Here is a 23,313-nt window from a genome sequence, read left to right on the forward strand (position 1 = left end):
GAGTCCAGGGGCAGAAGAACCTCCCTGGACCTGCTGGCCATGCTGTTCCTGATCCAAGCCAAGATGCCATTGGCCTTCTTGGCCACATTGATGGCTGACTATGGATGGACACGATGATCCAAGAGGTCTTTTCCAACCTGGTGAATCTATGATTCACATTCAATTGGGTATCAATCAACGCCCCCAGGCCCTTCTCCTCCAGGAGCTTTCTAGCCACTCTTCCCCTAGTCTGTAGCTGCACAGGGTTGTTGTGCCCCAAATGCAGGACCCGGCGTTTGGCCTGGTTGAACCTCATCCCACTGACCTCAGCCCATCAATCCAGCCTGTTCAGGTCCCTTTGCAGAGCCCCCCTACCCTTCAGCAGATTGACACTTCCTCCCAGCTTAGTGTCATCTGCAAACTTGCTGAGGGTGCACTCAAAGCCTTCATCCAGGTCATTGATAAAGATATTGAAGAGGACCCAGCACTGAGCCCTGAGGACACCACCGGTGGTGGGCCTCCAGCTGGAGGCCACGAGCCTTTACGAACAGCCCTTCTCCTGCTTTTTTGGAGCCCTTTCAGGTACTGGAAGGTCGCTCTGAGGTCTCCTCGGGGCCTTCTCCAGGCTGAACAACCCCAACTCTCTCAGCCTGTCCTCATACGGGAGGTTCTTCAACCCTCCGATCATCTTCGTAGCCTCCTCTGGACCCGTTCCAACAGCTCCATCTCCTCCTTACGTTGAGGATTCCAGAACTGGACGCAGTCTTCCAGATAGGGTCTCACCAGAGAGGAATAGAGGGGCAGAATCCCCCTCTCTCAACAGTGCCAAAGGCTTTCCTGAAGTCCAAGAAGACTCCATCCACAGCCTTTCCCACCTCCAGTAAAGGTGTCACCTTGTTGTAGAAGGCGCTCGGGTTAGAACCATGGAACCATAGAATAGTTTGGGTTGGAAGGGACCTTAGAAATCACCTCGTTCCAACCCCCCTTCCACGGGCAGGGACATCCCACTGGATCGGGCTGCCCAAGGTCCGTCGAGGTTCGTTTGGTGGGATTTGTTTCCTCCTGTCCCATCGGATCCCATCCCACCTTACCTGCAGCCCAGGGGGGCCACTGAGGCCAAGGTGACCCCGTGATCCTTCATCTCCTTTCTGCCCAAACATTCCCTGCTGCCCGCGGCGTCCCGGCTCCCCGTCGGCTCCCTGCGAACGAAGGGGTTGGGATCAGCACCTCCTGCCCCACAAAGACCCCAAAGCCTTGGGGTGGAAGTGCAGGAGAAGGAGTGAAATGAGGTGGGAAGGGCACTCAGAAGGTCCTCACCGCAGGGCCGGGGTGCCCGATGGGTCCCTGGATTCCTGTTGGTCCTGGGGGGCCCTGTGTGGGACAGGAGAACCCTGAGGGTCAGAGCAGCTCCCAAACAATCAGAGAATGGTTTGGGTTGGAAGGGACCTTAAAGCTCATCCAGTTCCACCTCCTGCCGTGGGGACACCTCCCATTGGATCAGGAACTCAAAGCCCCATCCAACCTGGCCTTCAACACCTCCAGGGATGGGGCAGCCACAGCTTCCTTGGACAACCTGTTGCGGTGTCTCACCTCCCTCATGGTGAAATTCTTCCTAATGTCCAGCCTAAATCTGCCCCTCTCCAGTTTACACCCGTTCCCCTTCATCCCATCACTCCAAGCCTTTGGGAACAGCCCTTCTCCAGCTTTCTTGGAGACCCTTCAACTACTGGAAGGTCTCTATAAGGTCTCCTGGGAGCCTTCTCCAGGCTGACCGAGCCCAACTCTCAGCCCGGCCTCGGGCGGGAGGTTCTGCAGCCCTCGGATCATCCTTGGAGCCTCCTCTGGGTCCGTTCCAACAGCTCCATCTCCTTCTTCGGGTGAGGATTCCAGACCTGGACCCAACCCTCCAGATGAGGTCTCACCAAGAGGACCAGAGGGGCAGATCCCCACGTGGCTCTGGATGCAGCCCGGGACACGGGGGGGTTCTGGGCCGCGAGCGCTCGTTGTCGCCTCACGTCGAGCTTCTCCTCGTCCCACCCCAAGTCCTTCTCCTCAGGGCTGCTCTCCATCCCATCATCCCCCATCCTGGATGGAAACCGCCCCGACCCAGGGGTAGGACCTTGCCCGTGGCCTTGAGGAACCTCCTGAGGTTCTCCAGCCCCACTTCTCCATCCAGAGGTCCCTCTGGATGACATTCCATCCTTCTGCTGTGGTGACTACACCACTCATCATGGTGTTACCAACATCTCCCACCTCCTTCCTGTTGCATCCAGAGCTGCTCTGCCGCTCGGAAGGCGCTCAGGGACACGGTTTAGTGGCAGATAGGAATGCTTGGACTCGATGACCCAAGAGGTCTTCTCCAACCTGGTGATTCTACGACCCCTGCCCCAAGCAGAGCATCTCCTGGGCACTCACCGCATCGCCTTTGTCGCCTTTGCTGCCTTTCTGGCCGGGAATTCCCATCTCACCCTGCAGCAAAGGGAAAGCGCTGAGAGAGGAGGGAACGCCGGCGGTCGGGAAAAGCTGCCACCGCTTGGAAACCACCGCTTGGAAACCACCGGCCAAGCAACCACCAAGCTGCCACCACCTTGGACATGGTGCCAAGGAACTCTGCCAGACCCAACAGCCTGCGGCCAACCACGAATCCCCCGTCCCAGGAGGCCAGAGGGGAAAACCACCCATCCTGGAGGTCTCAAAGCCTCGGAACGTGCTCTCTACGAGGAGAATCGTTCATGCTCTCCATGAGTTGGAGAGCAGGAAGGATCTACAGAGGGATTGGGACAAGGTGGAACCATGAGTTGGAGAGCAGGAAGGATCTACAGAGGGATTGGGACAAGGTGGAACCATCAGTTGGAGAGCAGGAAGGATCTACAGAGGGATTGGGACAAGGTGGATCCATGGGTTGGAGAGCAGGAAGGATCTACAGAGGGATTGGGACAAGGTGGAACCATCAGTTGGAGAGCAGGAAGGATCTACAGAGGGATCGGGACAAGGTGGAACCATCAGTTGGAGAGCAGGAAGGGTCTACAGAGGGATCGGGACAAGGTGGATCCATGAGTTGGAGAGCAGGAAGGATCTACAGAGGGATTGGGACAAGGTGGATCCATGAGTTGGAGAGCAGGAAGGATCTACAGAGGGATTGTGACAAGGTGGATCCATGAGTTGGAGAGCAGGAAGGATCTACAGAGGGATTGGGACAAGGTGGATCCATGAGTTGGAGAGCAGGAAGGATCTACAGAGGGATTGGGACAAGGTGGATCCATGGGCTGGAGAGCAGGAAGGATCTACAGAGGGATTGGGACAAGGTGGATCCATCGGTTGGAGAGCAGGAAGGATCTACAGAGGGATTGGGACAAGGTGGATCCATCGGTTGGAGAGCAGGAAGGATCTACAGAGGGATTGGGACAAGGTGGAACCATCAGTTGGAGAGCAGGAAGGGTCTACAGAGGGATTGGGACAAGGTGGAACCATCAGTTGGAAAGCAGGAAGGATCTACAGAGGGATTGGGATAAGGTGGAACCATGGGTTGGAGAGCAGGAAGGGTCTACAGAGGGATTGGGACAAGGTGGAACCATCAGTTGGAAAGCAGGAAGGATCTACAGAGGGATTGGGATAAGGTGGAACCATCAGTTGGAGAGCAGGAAGGATCTACAGAGGGATTGGGACAAGGTGGAACCATCAGTTGGAGAGCAGGGAGGATCTACAGAGGGATTGGGACAAGGTGTATCCATCAGTTGGAGAGCATGAAGGATCTACAGAGGGATTGGGACAAGGTGGATCCATCAGTTGGAGAGCAGGAAGGATCTACAGAGGGATTGGGACAAGGTGGAACCGTCAGTTGGAGAGCAGGAAGGATCTACAGAGGGATTGGGACAAGGTGGATCCATCAGTTGGAGAGCAGGAAGGATCTACAGAGGGATTGGGACAAGGTGGATCCATGGGTTGGAGAGCAGGAAGGATCTACAGAGGGATTGGGACAAGGTGGATCCATGGGTTGGAGAGCAGGAAGGGTCTACAGAGGGATTGGGACAAGGTGGAACCAATCTCTCTACGAGGAGAGTCGTTCCCACCACCCATCCCAGAGGTCTCAAAGCCTTGGAACATGCCCTCTACGAGGAGATTCGTCCCCACCACCCATCCTGGAGGTCTCAAAGCCTTGGAACATGTCCTCTACGAGGAGATTCATCTCCACCACCCATCCCAGGGGGCATTCCTTGGGTTGTTGGGAGTGGAGCAACAAGGAGGCACGGCTGAAGATGGTTTGGGTCCTTCTGATTTACCTTGTCCCCATCTTCTCCAGCAGGACCAGGAGGACCGGTGGGACCCGGCAGCCCCCCAGGACCTTGGATCCCATCCTGCCCAGCTGGACCCATAGGACCTTGTTCACCCTGTGGGAAGGAGGTGAAAACGGGGTTGGCCGGGACCCACAGGAGAAACAAGGGGTCACAGAGGTGCCCCACACCTCCTGCTTCACCCCACACATCTTCTCGGCACCTACCGGGGAGCCTTTCTCACCAGCAGGACCGGGGGGACCCTGTGCACCCCCCCGTCCTGGCAATCCGATGCTTCCAGCAGCTCCCGTGGGGCCTCGCTCTCCAGGAGAACCCTGGGGAGAAGAGAGAGAGATGGGATGGAGAGAAGAAAGCAGAGGAATGAAGAAGGCCCTGGTGGACTTCCTTCTCCCAGAAGTAACCTCTATCAACCAGAACTTTAAGCAGGATGAGCAGAAATATTCCAAGGGAGGCCCCAAAACTCCAGGTCACCCCACAAACGTCACCATGCTTCGTACTCACCGTGGGTCCAGGAGGACCAGGAGGACCTTCCCCACCTTTCAGCCCAGGTGGACCCTGTTGGAAAGTAGGGAAAAGGGTTAGGAAGGACCTTACTCCTCTCTCCCAGGTTCATAAGAGGGTGGTTTCAAGGCTGGATGAGCACCGACCGTCTCTCCAGGTGCTCCTCGGGTGCCGGGAAAGCCATGGACACCTGGTGGGCCGTTCTTTCCAGGGATTCCAGCAGGACCAGGGTCACCCTGCGAGGTGCAAAGAACCAAGAAGGCGGTTCTCCTTCAGCCCTACCAAGCCCAGGAGAGCCCTCGCGCCCCAAGGAGCTCCAAAGGGTCCCCATCGCGCTTGGCTCAGGCTTTTGGTGGTCCCGGTGAGCACTCAGACCCTTGAAGAACCTCCTACCTTGGCTCCTTCTCGGCCAGCAGCTCCAGGCAAGCCCTGTTCTCCAGGAGGACCAGGGGGACCTGGGTGCCCCCTTTCTCCCACGGGTCCCGTCTCACCAGATTTCCCCTGCAGGAGGAAGACCAGGAGATGTTTCTTTTGGGGGTCCCACCAAGCTCCTATCCACACAAACCCCTCCTGCTTCCGTGCCCACCACTCACTTGAGGTCCCACCACTCCCGTGGGACCAGGAGGTCCGGTTTTGCCATGAAATCCCTGCGGAGAAGAGAGAGATCAATGCTGGGAACTGCCCGGCGTCCCCATCCCAGGAAAAGGCAAAGAGAAGACCCACCGGCTCACCACGCTGTCCTGGATGTCCCGGCAAACCGTCCTTCCCGACGGGACCCTGGGGCAGGAGGAACGGGGTGAGGAACACGCTCAGTTCTCTGCTCCACTGCCCACGTCCCACCAGAGGAGGAGGTTCTGCCCCCCAAAACAAATCCATCACCACTCACAGGGGGTCCTTTCGCTCCTGGGTGGCCGTTGGGACCCTGAGGACCTCGGGGACCCTGCGGGAGGGAGAGAAAAATCCGCTGTGAGTGGAAGAAGGGCTTTTCCCACGGCCCCAGAGGACCCAGACCTTCTCCCCATGGCCAGCGTCTCGTTTTCTCCGCGCTCCATCCCTTCCCCAGGGATCAGCGTTGGGGTCAGTCCCGTTTAATCTCTTTATCCACCATCTGGAGGAGGAGGTCGAGCGCTTCCTTAGGGAGTTGGGAGAGGACAACCAAGTGGGTGGGAGGGTGGAAGTGTTGGAGGGTGGGAAAGCTCTGCAGAGGGATTGGGACGAGGTGGATCCATCAGTTGGAGAGCAGGAAGGATCTACAGAGGGATCGGGACAAGGTGGATCCATGAGTTGGAGAGCAGGAAGGATCTACAGAGGGATCGGGACAAGGTGGAACCATCCGTTGGAGAGCAGGAAGGGTCTACAGAGGGATTGGGATAAGGTGGATCCATGAGTTGGAGAGCAGGAAGGGTCTACAGAGGGATTGGGACAAGGTGGATCCATCAGTTGGAGAGCAGGAAGGGTCTACAGAGGGATTGGGACAAGGTGGATCCATGAGTTGGAGAGCAGGAAGGGTCTACAGAGGGATTGGGACAAGGTGGATCCATGAGTTGGAGAGCAGGAAAGGTCTACAGAGGGATTGGGACAAGGTGGAACCATCAGTTGGAGAGCAGGAAGGGTCTACAGAGGGATTGGGACAAGGTGGATCCATGAGTTGGAGAGCAGGAAGGGTCTACAGAGGGATTGGGACAAGGTGGATCCATGAGTTGGAGAGCAGGAAAGGTCTACAGAGGGATTGGGACAAGGTGGATCCATGAGTTGGAGAGCAGGAAGGGTCTACAGAGGGATTGGGACAAGGTGGATCCATGAGTTGGAGAGCAGGAAGGGTCTACAGAGGGATTGGGACAAGGTGGATCCATGAGTTGGAGAGCAGGAAAGGTCTACAGAGGGATTGGGACAAGGTGGATCCATGAGTTGGAGAGCAGGAAGGGTCTACAGAGGGATTGGGACAAGGTGGATCCATGAGTTGGAGAGCAGGAAGGGTCTACAGAGGGATTGGGACAAGGTGGAACCATCAGTTGGAGAGCAGGAAGGATCTACAGAGGGATTGGGACAAGGTGGATCCATCAGTTGGAGAGCAGGAAGGATCTACAGAGGGATTGGGACAAGGTGGAACCATCAGTTGGAGAGCAGGAAGGATCTACAGAGGGATTGGGACAAGGTGGATCCATCAGTTGGAGAGCAGGAAGGATCTACAGAGGGATCGGGACAAGGTGGATCCATCAGTTGGAGAGCAGGAAGGATCTACAGGGGGATTGGGACAAGGTGGATCCATGAGTTGGAGAGCAGGAAGGGTCTACAGAGGGATTGGGACAAGGTGGATCCATGAGTTGGAGAGCAGGAAGGGTCTACAGAGGGATCGGGACATGGTGGAACCATGAGTTGGAGAGCAGGAAGGGTCTACAGAGGGATTGGGACAAGGTGGATCCATCAGTTGGAGATCAGGAAGGGTCTATAGAGGAATTGGGACAAGGTGGATCCATGAGTTGGAGAGCAGGAAAGGTCTACAGGGGGATCGGGACACGGTGGAACCATCGGTTGGAGAGCAGGAAGGATCTACAGAGGGATTGGGACAAGGTGGAACCATGGATGGAGAGCAGGAAGGATCTACAGAGGGATTGGGACAAGGTGGAACCATCAGTTGGAGAGCAGGAAGGGTCTACAGAGGGATTGGGATAAGGTGGAACCATCAGTTGGAGAGCAGGAAGGATCTACAGAGGGATCGGGACATGGTGGATCCATCAGTTGGAGAGCAGGAAGGATCTACAGAGGGATTGGGACAAGGTGGATCCATGAGTTGGAGAGCAGGAAGGGTCTACAGAGGGATTGGGACATGGTGGAACCATCAGTTGGAGAGCAGGAAGGGTCTACAGAGGGATTGGGACATGGTGGAACCATCAGTTGGAGAGCAGGAAGGGTCTACAGAGGGATTGGGACATGGTGGAACCATCAGTTGGAGAGCAGGAAGGATCTACAGAGGGATTGGGACAAGGTGGAACCATCAGTTGGAGAGCAGGAAGGGTCTACAGAGGGATTGGGACAAGGTGGAACCATCAGTTGGAGATCAGGAAGGATCTACAGAGGGATTGGGACAAGGTGGATCCATCGGTTGGAGAGCAGGAAGGATCTACAGAGGGATCGGGACAAGGTGGATCCATCAGTTGGAGAGCAGGAAGGGTCTACAGAGGGATCGGGACAAGGTGGATCCATCAGTTGGAGAGCAGGAAGGGTCTACAGAGGGATCCCTGGAGGGCTCCAAAAAGCATGGAGATGTGGCTCTTGGGGACACGGTTTGGTGGGCTGGAGGTGGTGGGCTGATGGTTGGACTGGATGAGCTTCAAGGGCTGTCGCAACCCGAATGATTCCATGATTCTCAGGTTCTCCAAGCGCCGCCGCAGGGCGACGTTCCTCTGTGCATGGACCACCTCCATCTCACCTTCTCTCCCACCGCTCCAGGAGCTCCATCGTGGCCAGGATCTCCCTGGGGAGGTGGGAACGGGGCTGAGGACCACAGCAAAGACCCCCTCTCCACCACCCCACATCATCAGCACCCACGGCCGTGGGGCACCGAGTCCAGCGGGGATGTGGGGAGATGAAGGACAGCAGAGACCCACCTTGGAGGTTCTCACCTACCTTCGGACCAGGCTGCCCGGTGGGACCAGGAAGACCTCGCTCTCCTGGGAGACCCTGCGGAGGCGGGAGGGGAAGAGGGGGGTGAGAAGGTGTGGGGCAGAGAGAGGGGTGAGGAGATGTGGGGCAGAGAATGGGATGAGGAGATGTGGGATGAGGAGATGTGGGGCACGGAATGAGATGAGGAGGATGGGATGAGGAGATGTGGGGCAGGGAATGAGATGAGGAGGTGTGGGATGAGGAGATGTGGGGCAGGGAATGAGATGAGGAGGTGTGGGATGAGGAGATGTGGGGCAGGGAATGAGATGAGGAGGTGTGGGATGAGGAGATGTGGGGCACGGAATGGGATGAGGAGGATGGGATGAGGAGATGTGGGGCAGGGAATGAGATGAGGAGGATGGGATGAGGAGATGTGGGGCAGGGAATGGGATGAGGAGGATGGGATGAGGAGATGTGGGGCAGGGAATGAGATGAGGAGGATGGGATAAGGAGATGTGGGGCAGGGAATGAGATGAGGAGGATGGGATGAGGAGATGTGGGGCAGGGAATGAGATGAGGAGGATGGGATGAGGAGATGTGGGGCACGGAATGAGATGAGGAGGATGGGATGAGGAGATGTGGGGCAGGGAATGAGATGAGGAGGTGTGGGATGAGGAGATGTGGGGCAGGGAATGGGATGAGGAGGATGGGATGAGGAGATGTGGGGCACGGAATGAGATGAGGAGGTGTGGGATGAGGAGATGTGGGGCACGGAATGAGATGAGGAGGTGTGGGATGAGGAGATGTGGGGCAGGGAATGAGATGAGGAGGATGGGATGAGGAGATGTGGGGCAGGGAATGAGATGAGGAGGTGTGGGATGAGGAGATGTGGGGCACGGAATGAGATGAGGAGGATGGGATGAGGAGATGTGGGGCAGGGAATGAGATGAGGAGGATGGGATGAGGAGATGTGGGGCAGGGAATGAGATGAGGAGGATGGGATGAGGAGATGTGGGGCACGGAATGAGATGAGGAGGTGTGGGGTGAGGAGATGTGGGGCAGGGAATGAGATGAGGAGGTGTGGGATGAGGAGATGTGGGGCAGGGAATGAGATGAGGAGGTGTGGGGTGAGGAGATGTGGGGCAGGGAATGAGATGAGGAGGATGGGATGAGGAGATGTGGGGCAGGGAATGAGATGAGGAGGATGGGATGAGGAGATGTGGGGCAGGGAATGAGATGAGGAGGTGTGGGATGAGGAGATGTGGGGCAGGGAATGAGATGAGGAGGATGGGATGAGGAGATGTGGGGCAGGGAATGAGATGAGGAGGATGGGATGAGGAGATGTGGGGCACGGAATGAGATGAGGAGGTGTGGGATGAGGAGATGTGGGGCACGGAATGGGATGAGGAGGATGGGATGAGGAGATGTGGGGCAGGGAATGAGATGAGGAGGATGGGATGAGGAGATGTGGGGCAGGGAATGAGATGAGGAGGATGGGATGAGGAGATGTGGGGCACGGAATGAGATGAGGAGGATGGGATGAGGAGATGTGGGGCAGGGAATGAGATGAGGAGGATGGGATGAGGAGATGTGGGGCAGGGAATGAGATGAGGAGGATGGGATGAGGAGATGTGGGGCACGGAATGAGATGAGGAGGATGGGATGAGGAGATGTGGGGCAGGGAATGAGATGAGGAGGTGTGGGATGAGGAGATGTGGGGCAGGGAATGAGATGAGGAGGATGGGATGAGGAGATGTGGGGCAGGGAATGAGATGAGGAGGTGTGGGATGAGGAGATGTGGGGCAGGGAATGAGATGAGGAGGATGGGATGAGGAGATGTGGGGCAGGAATGAGATGAGGAGGATGGGATGAGGAGATGTGGGGCAGGGAATGAGATGAGGAGGATGGGATGAGGAGATGTGGGGCACGGAATGAGATGAGGAGGATGGGATGAGGAGATGTGGGGCAGGGAATGAGATGAGGAGGATGGGATGAGGAGATGTGGGGCACGGAATGAGATGAGGAGGATGGGATGAGGAGATGTGGGGCAGGGAATGAGATGAGGAGGATGGGATGAGGAGATGTGGGGCAGGGAATGAGATGAGGAGGATGGGATGAGGAGATGTGGGGCACGGAATGAGATGAGGAGGATGGGATGAGGAGATGTGGGGCAGGGAATGAGATGAGGAGGTGTGGGATGAGGAGATGTGGGGCAGGGAATGGGATGAGGAGGATGGGATGAGGAGATGTGGGGCACGGAATGAGATGAGGAGGATGGGATGAGGAGATGTGGGGCAGGGAATGAGATGAGGAGGTGTGGGATGAGGAGATGTGGGGCACGGAATGAGATGAGGAGGATGGGATGAGGAGATGTGGGGCACGGAATGAGATGAGGAGGTGTGGGATGAGGAGATGTGGGGCAGGGAATGAGATGAGGAGGATGGGATGAGGAGATGTGGGGCAGGGAATGAGATGAGGAGGATGGGATGAGGAGATGTGGGGCAGGGAATGAGATGAGGAGGATGGGATGAGGAGATGTGGGGCACGGAATGAGATGAGGAGGATGGGATGAGGAGATGTGGGGCAGGGAATGAGATGAGGAGGATGGGATGAGGAGATGTGGGGCAGGGAATGAGATGAGGAGGATGGGATGAGGAGATGTGGGGCAGGGAATGAGATGAGGAGGATGGGATGAGGAGATGTGGGGCACGGAATGAGATGAGGAGGATGGGATGAGGAGATGTGGGGCAGGGAATGAGATGAGGAGGATGGGATGAGGAGATGTGGGGCACGGAATGAGATGAGGAGGATGGGATGAGGAGATGTGGGGCAGGGAATGAGATGAGGAGGATGGGATGAGGAGATGTGGGGCACGGAATGAGATGAGGAGGATGGGATGAGGAGATGTGGGGCAGGGAATGAGATGAGGAGGATGGGATGAGGAGATGTGGGGCAGGGAATGAGATGAGGAGGATGGGATGAGGAGATGTGGGGCACGGAATGAGATGAGGAGGATGGGATGAGGAGATGTGGGGCAGGGAATGAGATGAGGAGGATGGGATGAGGAGATGTGGGGCACGGAATGAGATGAGGAGGTGTGGGATGAGGAGATGTGGGGCAGGGAATGAGATGAGGAGGATGGGATGAGGAGATGTGGGGCAGGGAATGAGATGAGGAGGTGTGGGATGAGGAGATGTGGGGCAGGGAATGAGATGAGGAGGTGTGGGATGAGGAGATGTGGGGCACGGAATGAGATGAGGAGGATGGGATGAGGAGATGTGGGGCAGGGAATGAGATGAGGAGGATGGGATGAGGAGATGTGGGGCACGGAATGAGATGAGGAGGATGGGATGAGGAGATGTGGGGCAGGGAATGAGATGAGGAGGTGTGGGATGAGGAGATGTGGGGCAGGGAATGAGATGAGGGGGATGGGATGAGGAGATGTGGGGCAGGGAATGGGATGAGGAGGATGGGATGAGGAGATGTGGGGCACGGAATGAGATGAGGAGGATGGGATGAGGAGATGTGGGGCACGGAATGAGATGAGGAGGTGTGGGATGAGGAGATGTGGGGCAGGGAATGAGATGAGGAGGTGTGGGATGAGGAGATGTGGGGCAGGGAATGAGATGAGGAGGTGTGGGATGAGGAGATGTGGGGCAGGGAATGAGATGAGGAGGATGGGATGAGGAGATGTGGGGCAGGGAATGAGATGAGGAGGTGTGGGATGAGGAGATGTGGGGCAGAGAATGAGATGAGGAGGATGGGATGAGGAGATGTGGGGCACGGAATGAGATGAGGAGGATGGGATGAGGAGATGTGGGGCAGGGAATGAGATGAGGAGGATGGGATGAGGAGATGTGGGGCACGGAATGAGATGAGGAGGATGGGATGAGGAGATGTGGGGCAGGGAATGAGATGAGGAGGTGTGGGATGAGGAGATGTGGGGCAGGGAATGAGATGAGGAGGTGTGGGATGAGGAGATGTGGGGCACGGAATGGGATGAGGAGGTGTGGGATGAGGAGATGTGGGGCAGGGAATGAGATGAGGAGGTGTGGGATGAGGAGATGTGGGGCAGGGAATGAGATGAGGAGGTGTGGGATGAGGAGATGTGGGGCAGGGAATGAGATGAGGAGGTGTGGGGTGAGGAGATGTGGGGCACGGAATGAGATGAGGAGGTGTGGGGTGAGGAGATGTGGGGCACGGAATGAGATGAGGAGGATGGGATGAGGAGATGTGGGGCAGGGAATGAGATGAGGAGGATGGGATGAGGAGATGTGGGGCACGGAATGAGATGAGGAGGATGGGATGAGGAGATGTGGGGCAGGGAATGAGATGAGGAGGTGTGGGATGAGGAGATGTGGGGCACGGAATGAGGTCCCGGTGGACCCTGTGGTCCCTCACCGGGGGTCCGCGTTGTCCCGTCTGCCCGGTGGGACCGGCTTTGCCCTGGAGGAACGAAGGGAGGTGGTGGGAAGGGCGGTCCCCAACCCACCCAAAGCGGTGGGGAGTCCCCTCCAACCCCAAGAACCATCGACCCATGGGATGGGTTGGGTTGGAAGGGACCTCAAAGCCCATTGAGATCCACCCCTCGCCAGGAGGACACCTCCCACGGGGTGAGGTTGCTCCAAGCCCCATCCAACGTGGCCTTCAACACCTCCAGGGATGGAGCAGCCACCGCTTCTCCATAGGCTGCTCTAAGGTCTCCTTGGAGCCTTCTCCAGGCTGAACAACCCCAGCTCTCCCAGCCTCTCATACAGGAGGTTCTTCAGCCCTCACATCATCTCCGTGGCCTCCTCCGGCCTCGCTCCACCATCTCTATGTCCTTCCTGGGTTGAGGACTCCAGAACTGGACGTGGGGCTCCAGGTTTGGTCTCCCCAGAGCGGAGCAGAGGGGCAGAATCCCCTCCCTGGTCCTTCTGGTCCCACGGCTTTGGATGCAGCCCAGGATCTCATTGGATAGAAATCCAACCTTGGTGGCTCACATCCTCGTTGAACCTTCTGAGGTTCACATGGTTCCACCTCTCCAGCCCATCCAGGTCCCTCTGGATGACACCATCCCTTCCCTTGGGATACCATCCCATCCTTCAGGAGCATCAACCACACCTGCTCAGCTCGGTGTCACCTCCAAACACGCCGCGGGTGCCCTCGACCTCACCGGCTTTGCGGTTGAAGAAGATATTAACCAAGTATGGACCTCTGAGGGACACTACTCATCACCGAGCTCCATCTGGACACGGAGCGGTTGACTGCGACCTCTCAGAGGTCAGAGGAGAGCAGGATGTGGGGGACAGCCTGGTGGGATGGGACAGCGTTGACTCACCCTCTTGCCTTTCTCCCCCATCAGCCCCGTGGGACCTTGGAAGCCGGTGGAACCCTGAGAAGAAAGGAGACAATCCAGGGCTGAGGAGGCACTCGGGGTCCTGAGGACACCACGAAGGTTCTTCTGGGCTTACCTTGGGTCCCTGGCGGCCGGGATAGCCCGGAAGACCTGGGACACCCAGTTTGCCCTGGAAAAGAGAGAGAGAGAGAAGAGCTGAACGTTGGGTTATGAGGGACACGGGGACAGTAGGACACGGGGCTGGACCTTCACCTTCTCTCCTGCAGGACCAGGAGCACCCGGTTCCCCCAGGAGACCCATCTGTCCCTTCAGCCCTTCGGGTCCGTCCTCGCCGCGGGGACCCAGCCGGCCTTGGTCACCCTGGAAGGGTAACGGAGAGGTGTGAGGAGAACCTCCCCACCCCATCCCAAGTGCTGGAGCCACCCCACGCAACCCCCGTGAGAAGACAACCCACAGCCCCACTTACCCTATCGCCCTTGGGGCCCATGTCCCCCTTGAAGCCGGGAAATCCGTCTTCTCCCTGAATAACAGCCATGGTTTCATGGAATCGTGGATGGGGTTGGGTTGGAAGGGACCTCAAAGCCCATCCAGTTCCACCCCCTGCCATGGGGACACCTCCCACCGGACCAGGTTGCTCCAAGCCCCATCCAACGTGGCCTTCAACACCTCCAGGGATGGAGCAGTCATCACTTCTCGGGACAACCTGGACCTCCCCACCCTCACAGGAGAACATTTCTCCCCAAGATCTCACCTCAATCTCCATCTTTCAGCTCCAAACCGTTCCCCTCATCCTATCGCTGATCCACAGCCCCTCCCCAGCTTTCCTGGAGCCCCTTTCCATCCTGGAAGGTGCTCTAAGTTCTCCTTGGAGCCTTCTCCAGGCTGAACAACCCCAACCCTCCCAGCCTGAGGTTCTCCAGCTCTTTGAGGAACCCCATCCCAACACCTCTTACCTTCTCCCCTTTGCTGCCCTTCAGGCCCCGCACGCCAAAAGCTCCCTGTGGAGACACAGAGAGGTTGGAGAGGAGACCTCAGCCCTGGGGACATCCCGTGAGCCTCACATCCTACCTGGGCAGAACCCAGAGGAGCAAGGAGATGTTCTTACCTTCACCCCGCGGGGTCCTGGGTAGCCAACGGGACCAGGAGCACCCACAGGGCCCTGGGGACAGCAGGGATCATCGTCATGGAAAGAAGACCTCATCCCATAAGAAGAGCACGAAGGAGGGATCGGCTCCTTACCTGGAGGCCCTTCTCTCCAGCTGGACCTTCTCGACCTGGATGACCCTGCAGAGATGCACGAGATGTGAGCTCCAAGCCGGGACGGTGACGTTGCCCTGAGGTCCTGGCTCTGCCGGGGTTGGACCTCGATACTCACCGGGGGACCATCAGCCCCAGCCACTCCCTGGATTCCCGGCTTTCCTGGTGGGCCCTGGGCAAGAAGAAGACATTTGGAGATGCAGGAGAAACAGAGTCTCCACCGCTCCGAGCGAGGGCAGCTCTGGATCCTTCCATCCATGCTGGGTCTTGGACTCACCTTCTCCCCTGGAAGCCCAACGGGGCCCTGGGGGCCGGGCAGACCCTGTTGGACAACAGAGGAGGACGTTGGGAAAGGATTGAGGGAGCAACCAAGCACTCGGCGTTGTGGAGACACCAGGTTGGACCCTTTCACCTCTCTCCAGAGAGAACAATGGAACGGGTTGGGTTGGAAGGGACCTCAAAGCCCATCCAGGTCCAACCCTGTGCCATGGGCAGGGACACCTCCTGCTGGATCAGGGGCTCCAAGGTCCATCCAACCTGGCCTTCAACACCTCCAGGGATGGAGCAGCCACCACTGCTCGGGGCAACCTGGGCCTCCGCACCCTCACAGGAGAACATTTCTCCCCAAGATCTCACCTCAATCTCCATCTTTCAGCTCCAAACCATTCCCCTCATCCTATCGCTGAGCCCCTCCCAGCTTTCCTGGAGCCCCTTTCCATCCTGGAAGGTGCCCTAAGGTCTCCTTGGAGCCTTCTCCAGGCTGAACAACCCCAACTCTCCAATCATCTCCTCACACAGGAGGTTCTTCAGCCCTCACATCATCTCCGTGGCCTCCTCTGGCCTCGCTCCACCATCTCCACGTCCTTCCTGAGCTGAGGACTCCAGAACTGGACGTGGGGCTCCAGGTTTGGTCTCCCCAGAGCGGAGCAGAGGGGCAGAATCCCCTCCGTCCCTCCTGATCCCACGGCTTTGGATGCAGCCCAGGATCTGCTTGGGCTTCCCAGGCTGTGAGCGCACTTCGCCGGCTCCTGTGGAGCTTCTCCTCCACCAAATCCTCCTCTTCTCCACCGAGTCTGGATTTGGGTTTGGGATTGTCCCAACCCTGGTGTCGGATGTTCTCCTTTCCCTCGTTGAACCATACCTGTGGACCAGGGTTCCCTTGTTGTCCCGGAGGTCCTGGTTCCCCTTGGATTCCCTGGAGAGGAGGCAAGAAAGTCCAGGAGTTCACCAAAACCACCTCCTTTGACCCCAAGATCTCCCACTTCTTCATCCCAGGCCCTCCATCCCACCAGGCCACCCAGAAGCTCTCCTGTCTCCCCATCCCTGGAGCACCCCGGTCTCTCACTGGTTGCTTTGGGACTGGATGTTCTCAGAGGGGACACTTTGATGGACACCCACCACGTTGCCTTTGGGTCCCGGTGCTCCATCGATGCCGCCGGCGCCCTACGGAGGACGGAAAAGGAGGTTGAGGGCAACGCCGCCTCCCGAGGTGACGCCGTTGACCGGGTTTGATGGGTGACAGAGATGGTGGAGATGGACGGACAGACAGACAGGCAGGAGTAAGGGTCCCATACCGGTGGCCCAGGAGGTCCAGGAGAGCCACGTGAGCCGATGAGGCCTCGCGTACCCTAAAATCAAGGACAAAAGGGGTCGGTGGGGGCTCAGACAGCAGCACTGACCCCATCTGGAGGGGTCCAGAGCCCACATTTCTCCTCCGAAAAGCCACCAGGAGGAAGCCATGAGCCACCTTTGCCCCCCGCGTTGGGGCAAGGGGTGAAGTTGGGCCACCAGCAGGTACTTACGGGTTCTCCAGGTTGCCCCCGAGGTCCTGGGAGGCCATCGGAGCCCTTGGAGAAGACAGAGCGGAGCTGAGGACATCCCACCACCGGCAGCAGGGTGCGATCCTTCTCCAGCCCTCCCCACGTTCCTCACCTTGGTGCCTTTCTCCCCAGGAGGACCCGGTGGCCCTGGCTTCCCCACGTCACCCTGAGGGAGGAAGAAGGTGAAAGGGGTGCAGGATGGTGGTGGCAGGAGGGGACGTGGCGTGGTCCTCCTTACCCTGTGGCCCTTCTCGCCCGGCAGCCCCGGCAGTCCATCGAAGCCTCTGTCCCCCTGTTGGGGCAGGACAGAAGGTCAGGATGAACCCAAGTCCTCCTCAAACCACACCAGGACCTTGGATGTCCTACCCTCCCACCCTCTCTCACGCAGGAGACCTTGGGTCCGGTGTCTCCTGGAAGACCTCGAGCACCGTCTGCTCCAGAGCGACCCTGCAAGGGAATCCGAAGGGTGGGAAGGGATCCTCCTCGAGACAAGGATGGGAAAGGAGAACCTGGCGTTCACCAGTGGACCCCGAGTGCTCACCCGCCTGCCAAGCTTCCCTGGAGGTCCTGGAGGTCCCTGTATCCCCTGGGGACCCTGATGGAGAAGAGCAAGGAGTCAGGACAGGCAGAAGCCTCCCAAGAGCATCGTCCCACGTGGAATCATCAAGGTTGGAAAAGATCTTCTGCTCCTACGCCGCTCGAGTCTCACGGAATCGTTGAGGCTGGAAAAGCGCTCCCAGCTCTTCCAGTCCAACCATCAACCCAACACTGCTCAACCACGTCCCCAAGTGTCCCATCTCCATGCGTTTTGAAGCCCTCTAGGGATGAAGATGTCACCACTTCCCAGGAGAACCCCAACCCCGACTCACCCGTGGCCCCATGTCCCCGGCGTCTCCTTTCAAGCCTGGATGTCCAGGTAGACCCTACAAAGACCAAGAAGAGCGTGGAGAGCCCACCACGGAGGGTTCACTGCCATGTGAAGATGGGCGACCACCTCACGTCAGATCCTCCACGTCAACCAGACTCACCAGAGGACCTGGGCGACCGGTCAACCCCATGGGACCTGGGGGACCCTTCATAGCAAGCTGGGAAGAGAAGGAAAGAGAGGGATGAGATGGAGAGGAGAGGTTGGGCAGAGGGGGTGGTGGGGTCCTCACCTTCGCCTGTTGAAGGATCGCTTGGGCTTGGGCTTCTTGGAAAGAGACGGTGGGACCTTTGAGGGAGTCTCCTCCGAACTGGAACTGCGGGAAAGGCGTTGAGTGACGGAGGAGAGGTGGATGGGTGAGGGATGAGGAGCCACCAGACCGTAGTTTCGAGGAGAACCAGCTCCACGTCACCTCAGAGGATCTCCAAAGCCCCTTCTCCAGCACTTACGGGCAACATGATCACCGTCCCAGCCGGGCCCCGGATCCCGTCGGCTCCCGGCAGTCCCGGCCGTCCCGCAGGACCCTGGTGGAGGAGGGAGAAGAAGGATTGAAGCTGTCATCACGTCAGCAGAAGCCGAGCTGTCAGGTCAGAGCTTGCAGCTTCATCGCGCCGCCGGCGTGCGGCAACACGATCACCGCCATGCCCCTGGGGCACCTCTGGCCTCACCGTCACCTTCTCCGTCTCTTCCATACCTCATCTCCAGGATCTCCAGGCAGCCCTGGAAGCCCTGGTGGTCCCAGAGGACCCATTTCCCCCTGCGTAGAAGACAGAGAGCGCATTAAAGGCTTCGGCAGCTCCCAATCCCTCCTCCCAACAGCAGCTCCTCGCTCCTCACCGCAGGGCCTGGAGGTCCCGGTGGCCCCTGGAATCGCCGACCCTATAGGAGAACCGTCCCGTGAGCCACCTCGGGTGGGTGGGCCAAGGGATCGCGCGTCCCCACGGGGGCCGCGTCCCACTCACCGGCTCCACCACGGCCGCTTCGCCCTTCTCCCCCTTCAATCCGAGCTCCTGCGAAGCACCAGGGTGGGGAAAACAAGCGGAGAACCGGGATGGGATGAGCTCCCAACCATCTCCGTGGTGGCTCCTGGAGCCCAAACCATGGTTCCTGGACCTTCTATCACGGTCCCAGCTCAATCCCGGTCCCCATCCTCACCTCCAGCGCTACCTGGGGAGCCTGGATCGCCATCTCCTCCCGCTCAGCAGGGCCAAAGCGCTCGTGGCTGGCGGGATCCGTATCGTCGTAGTCCTCGTAGCCCGGCAGCTCCATCCTTCCAACCCCAGCGACTCCATCCTCCTCCGGATCAAGGATGAGCTCCTCCCCGGCGTCCTAAAGGATGGGGAGAAGCTGAGGGGATGAAGCTGAGGGACCTTCCCCGCTTGCCCCAGCCCCGGCGCTACCTCGAAGGGGTCGGTGCCATTGAGGGAGACGCTGACGGTGGTGGGGACCAACGATGGGAAGATCTCCTCTGTGGACGGCGGGGTGGGCGCGGTGGCCTTGGGAGAGGTGGAAAAGGGCGCGGGGTGAGAAAGGGACCCAGGATTGGCCCCAAAAGTCTTGATGGGGGTCTTGGGGATGGGGACGCTCTGCTGTTGGTGGACTCGGGATGTCCCCATCCCACCACTTGGCTTTTGGGGACACCAAAGCCGTTTTCATTTTCCGGGATAAGCCACCGCGCGGACTCGCAGCGGAAGGGAAGGCGAAGCAGAGCTCGGCAGCTGCAGCTCCCAAGCGCGGGGGCGGCTGTGTTATCCCATCCCAAGCGGAGCACGGCCACCCCTCGCCGGGGCTCTCCCGTCCGGATCAGCCGAGGTTGACTCATCGGCGGCAGCCGCCAACCATTCCTCGAGCCAAGGAGGACGAAGGCAGAGGTGGGGAGGCGCCTCCTGCCCCGTCTCCACCCAAGGGAACCCCAACAGCTCTTGGAACGCGTTAGGAAGAGCCAAGAACTCCATCTCCACCCAAGAGAACCCCAATAGCTCTTGGAACGTGTTAGGAAGAGCCAAGAACCCCATCTCCACCCAAGAGAACCCCAATAGCTCCTGGAACGTGTTAGGAAGAGCCAAGAACCCCATCTCCACCCAAAGGAACCCCAATAGCTTCTGGAACGCATTAGGAAGAGCCAGGAACCCCATCTCCACCCAAGAGAACCCCAATAGCTCCTGGAACACATTAGGAAGAGCCAAGAACCCCATCTCCACCCAAGGGAACCCCAATAGCTTCTGGAGCACTTCAGGAAGAGCCAGGAACCCCATCTCCATCCAAGGGAACCCCAATAGCTTCTGGAACGTGTTAGGAAGAGCCAGGAACCCCATCTCCACCCAAGGGAACCCCAACAGCTCCTGGAATGCGTTAGGAAGAGCCAAGAACCCCATCTCCACCCAAGGGAACCCCAATAGCTTCTGGAACGTGTTAGGAAGAGCCAGGAACCCCATCTCCACCCAAGAGAACCCCAATAGCTCTTGGAACGTGTTAGGAAGAGCCAGGAACCCCATCTCCACCCAAGGGAACCCCATCTCCACCCAAGAGAACCCCAATAGCTTCTGGAGCACTTCAGGAAGAGCCAAGAACCCCATCTCCACCCAAGGGAACCCCATCTCCACCCAAGGGAACCCCAATAGCTCCTGGAACACATTAGGAAGAGCCAGGAACCCCATCTCCACCCAAAGGAACCCCAATAGCTTCTGGAATGTGTTAGGAAGAGCCAAGAACCCCATCTCCACCCAAGAGAACCCCAGTAGCTCCTGGAACACATTAGGAAGAGCCAAGAACCCCATCTCCACCCAAGGGAACCCCAACAGCTCCTGGAGCACTTTAGGAAGAGCCAAGAACCCCATCTCCACCAAAGGGAACCCCATCTCCACCCAAGAGAACCCCAATAGCTCCTGGAGCACTTTAGGAAGAGCCAAGAACCCCATCTCCACCCAAGGGAACCCCATCTCCACCCAAGGGAACCCCAATAGCCTTCGGATACAAACGAGTGGAACGCCGCGAGCTCCGGGCTCCATCCAAGAAAGAAACCAAACCGGAGCAGCTCCGTTTTTTAAGTGGGATTTAGGCTCCGGGTTAATCCGGATTAAGTCAGTGGCGCTCCCCACCTGGTTGTCCACCACCACCTCGGAGGCTTCGTGGTGCTCCAGGAGGTCTTTGTTCCTCCTCTTCTTGGCCTTGCGGTTGCCTTTGCCCTTCTTCCTGCCCTTCCCACGCCGCGCGCCAACGCCATCCGAGGCGCCCTGCGCGAAACGGAGAGGGGCGGGGGTCCTGGCAGCTCTGCACCCCGAAAAAAGGCAGCTCTGCACCCCCAAAAGAGAGCTCTGCGCCCCAAAAAAGGCAACTTTGAACCCCAAATGGTGGATCTGCACCCCCAAAAGAGAGCTCTGTGCCCCCAAAAGAGAGCTCTGTGCCCCCGAAAGAGAGCTCTGCGCCCCCAAAAGAGAGGTCTGTGCCCCCGAAAAGGCAACTTTGAACCCCAAATGGTGGATCTGCACCCCAAAAGGGTGGCTCTGCACCCCCGAAAGAGAGCTCTGTGCCCCCGAAAAGGCAACTTTGAACCCCAAATAGTGGATCTGCACCCCAAAAAGGTGGCTCTGCACCCCAAAAAGAGAGCTCTGTGCCCCCAAAAGGGCAACTCTGAACCCCAAATGATGGCTCTGAACCCCAAAAAGGTGGCTCTGCACCCCCAAAAGAGAGCTCTGTGCCCCCGAAAGAGAGCTCTGTGCCCCCACAAAAGAGCTCTGCACCCCCAAAAGAGAGCTCTGTGCCCCCGAAAGAGAGCTCTGTGCCTCAAAAAGAGAGCTCTGCACCCCCAAAAGAGAGCTCTGCGCCCCCAAAAGAGGGCTCTGTGCCCCCGAAAAGAGAGCTCTGAGCCCCCAAAAGAGAGCTCTGCACCCCCAAAAGAGAGCTCTGTGCCCCAAAAGAGAGCTCTGTGCCCCAAAAAGAGAGCTCTGTGCCCCCAAAAGGCAACTTTGAACCCCAAATGGTGGATCTGCACCCCAAAAAGGTGGCTCTGCACCCCCAAAAGAGAGCTCTGTGCCCCAAAAGAGAGCTCTGTGCCCCCAAAAAGAGAGCTCTGTGCCCCAAAAGAGAGCTCTGCGCCCCCAAAAGAGAGCTCTGTGCCCCCAAAAAGGCAACTTTGAACCCCAAACGGTGGATCTGCACCCCAAAAAAAGGCGGCTCTGCACCCCAAAAGAGAGCTCTGTGCCCCCAAAAGGGCAACTCTGAACCCCAAATGGTGGATCTGCACCCCAAAAAGGTGGCTCTGCACCCCCAAAAGAGAGCTCTGTGCCCCCAAAGGGCAACTCTGAACCCCAAACGGTGGATCTGAACCCCAAAAAGGTGGATCTGCACCCATGACAATGTGGCTCTGCACCGGCAAAGAAGGGCTCTGCACCCATAAGAAGAGGCTGTGCCCCAAAAAGAGGGCTCTGAACCCCAAAAAGGCAGCTCTGAACCCCAAAAGAGAGCTCTGTGCCCCCGAAAAGGCAACTTTGAACCCCAAACGGTGGATCTGCACCCCAAAAAGGTGGCTCTGCACCCCCAAAAGAGAGCTCTGTGCCCCCAAAAGAGAGCTCTGCGCCCCCAAAAGAGAGCTCTGTGCCTCCGAAAAGGCAACTCTGCACCCCAAACGGTGGCTCTGCACCCCAAAAAGGTGGCTCTGCACCCCCAAAAGAGAGCTCTGCGCCCCCAAAAGAGAGCTCTGTGCCCCCGAAAAGGCAACTTCGAACCCCAAATGGTGGATCTGCACCCCAAAAAGGTGGCTCTGCACCCACAAAAGAGAGCTCTGTGCCCCCAAAAGAGAGCTCTGTGCCCCCGAAAAGGCAACTTTGAACCCCAAATGGTGGATCTGCACCCCTAAAAAGGTGGCTCTGCACCCCCAAAAGAGAGCTCTGTGCCCTCAAAAGAGAGCTCTGTGCCCCCAAAAAGAGAGCTCTGTGCCCCCGAAAGAGAGTTCTGTGCCCCCAAAAGAGAGCTCTGCACCCCCAAAAGAGAGCTCTGTGCCCCCGAAAAGAGAGCTCTGCACCCCCAAAAGAGAGCTCTGTGCCCCCGAAAAGGCAACTTTGAACCCCAAACGGTGGATCTGCACCCACGAAAGAGAGCTCTGTGCCCCCAAAAGGGCAACTCTGCACCCCAAAAGGCAACTCTGCACCCCAAATGGTGGCTCTGACCCCCAAAAAGGCTGCTCTGCACCCCCAAAAGAGAGCTCTGTGCCCCCAAAAGAGAGCTCTGCACCCCCAAAAGAGAGCTCTGTGCCCCCGAAAAGGCAACTTTGAACCCCAAATGGTGGATCTGCACCCCCAAAAGAGAGCTCTGTGCCCACAAAAGAGAGCTCTGTGCCCCCGAAAAGAGAGCTCTGCACCCCAAAAAGGTGGCTCTGCACCCCCAAAAGAGAGCTCTGCACCCCCAAAGAGAGCTCTGCGCCCCCAAAAGAGAGCTCTGTGCCCCCGAAAGAGAGCTCTGCCCCAAAAGAGAGCTCTGCACCCCCAAAAGAGAGCTCTGTGCCCCAAAAGAGAGCTCTGCACCCCCAAAAGAGAGCTCTGCACCCCCAAAAGAGAGCTCTGTGCCCTCAAAAGAGAGCTCTGCACCCCCAAAAGAGAGCTC

The 23,313-nt window shown here is 58.1% G+C and overlaps 1 protein-coding gene across 1 annotated transcript in view; it reads right to left on the bottom strand.

The window, feature by feature from the left end:
- COL5A3 (collagen type V alpha 3 chain) overlaps window positions 1-23,313 on the bottom strand; it is a 48,465-nt gene that overhangs the window by 9,885 nt on the left and 15,267 nt on the right. The window contains exons 6-46 of the mRNA XM_054051766.1: window positions 20,814-20,948; window positions 19,116-19,211; window positions 18,871-19,044; window positions 18,678-18,725; window positions 18,553-18,594; window positions 18,410-18,472; window positions 18,165-18,239; window positions 17,948-18,031; window positions 17,819-17,875; window positions 17,660-17,713; window positions 17,332-17,385; window positions 17,184-17,237; window positions 17,029-17,082; window positions 16,903-16,956; window positions 16,773-16,817; window positions 16,545-16,598; window positions 16,369-16,413; window positions 16,112-16,165; window positions 15,248-15,292; window positions 15,089-15,142; window positions 14,953-14,997; window positions 14,819-14,872; window positions 14,667-14,711; window positions 14,180-14,233; window positions 13,966-14,073; window positions 13,829-13,882; window positions 13,696-13,749; window positions 12,777-12,821; window positions 8,400-8,453; window positions 8,203-8,247; window positions 5,659-5,712; window positions 5,496-5,549; window positions 5,366-5,419; window positions 5,166-5,273; window positions 4,919-5,008; window positions 4,773-4,826; window positions 4,478-4,585; window positions 4,260-4,367; window positions 2,395-2,448; window positions 1,297-1,350; window positions 1,071-1,178 (exon numbers count right to left, since the gene is read on the bottom strand). Coding sequence (XP_053907741.1) covers window positions 1,071-1,178; window positions 1,297-1,350; window positions 2,395-2,448; window positions 4,260-4,367; window positions 4,478-4,585; window positions 4,773-4,826; window positions 4,919-5,008; window positions 5,166-5,273; window positions 5,366-5,419; window positions 5,496-5,549; window positions 5,659-5,712; window positions 8,203-8,247; window positions 8,400-8,453; window positions 12,777-12,821; window positions 13,696-13,749; window positions 13,829-13,882; window positions 13,966-14,073; window positions 14,180-14,233; window positions 14,667-14,711; window positions 14,819-14,872; window positions 14,953-14,997; window positions 15,089-15,142; window positions 15,248-15,292; window positions 16,112-16,165; window positions 16,369-16,413; window positions 16,545-16,598; window positions 16,773-16,817; window positions 16,903-16,956; window positions 17,029-17,082; window positions 17,184-17,237; window positions 17,332-17,385; window positions 17,660-17,713; window positions 17,819-17,875; window positions 17,948-18,031; window positions 18,165-18,239; window positions 18,410-18,472; window positions 18,553-18,594; window positions 18,678-18,725; window positions 18,871-19,044; window positions 19,116-19,211; window positions 20,814-20,948 — 2,745 coding nt within the window. The remainder of the gene's footprint in view (window positions 1-1,070; window positions 1,179-1,296; window positions 1,351-2,394; window positions 2,449-4,259; window positions 4,368-4,477; window positions 4,586-4,772; window positions 4,827-4,918; window positions 5,009-5,165; window positions 5,274-5,365; window positions 5,420-5,495; window positions 5,550-5,658; window positions 5,713-8,202; window positions 8,248-8,399; window positions 8,454-12,776; window positions 12,822-13,695; window positions 13,750-13,828; window positions 13,883-13,965; window positions 14,074-14,179; window positions 14,234-14,666; window positions 14,712-14,818; window positions 14,873-14,952; window positions 14,998-15,088; window positions 15,143-15,247; window positions 15,293-16,111; window positions 16,166-16,368; window positions 16,414-16,544; window positions 16,599-16,772; window positions 16,818-16,902; window positions 16,957-17,028; window positions 17,083-17,183; window positions 17,238-17,331; window positions 17,386-17,659; window positions 17,714-17,818; window positions 17,876-17,947; window positions 18,032-18,164; window positions 18,240-18,409; window positions 18,473-18,552; window positions 18,595-18,677; window positions 18,726-18,870; window positions 19,045-19,115; window positions 19,212-20,813; window positions 20,949-23,313) is intronic.

The sequence above is a fragment of the Cuculus canorus genome, chromosome 30, assembly GCF_017976375.1.
Source record: "Cuculus canorus isolate bCucCan1 chromosome 30, bCucCan1.pri, whole genome shotgun sequence".
Lineage (NCBI taxonomy): Eukaryota > Metazoa > Chordata > Aves > Cuculiformes > Cuculidae > Cuculus > Cuculus canorus.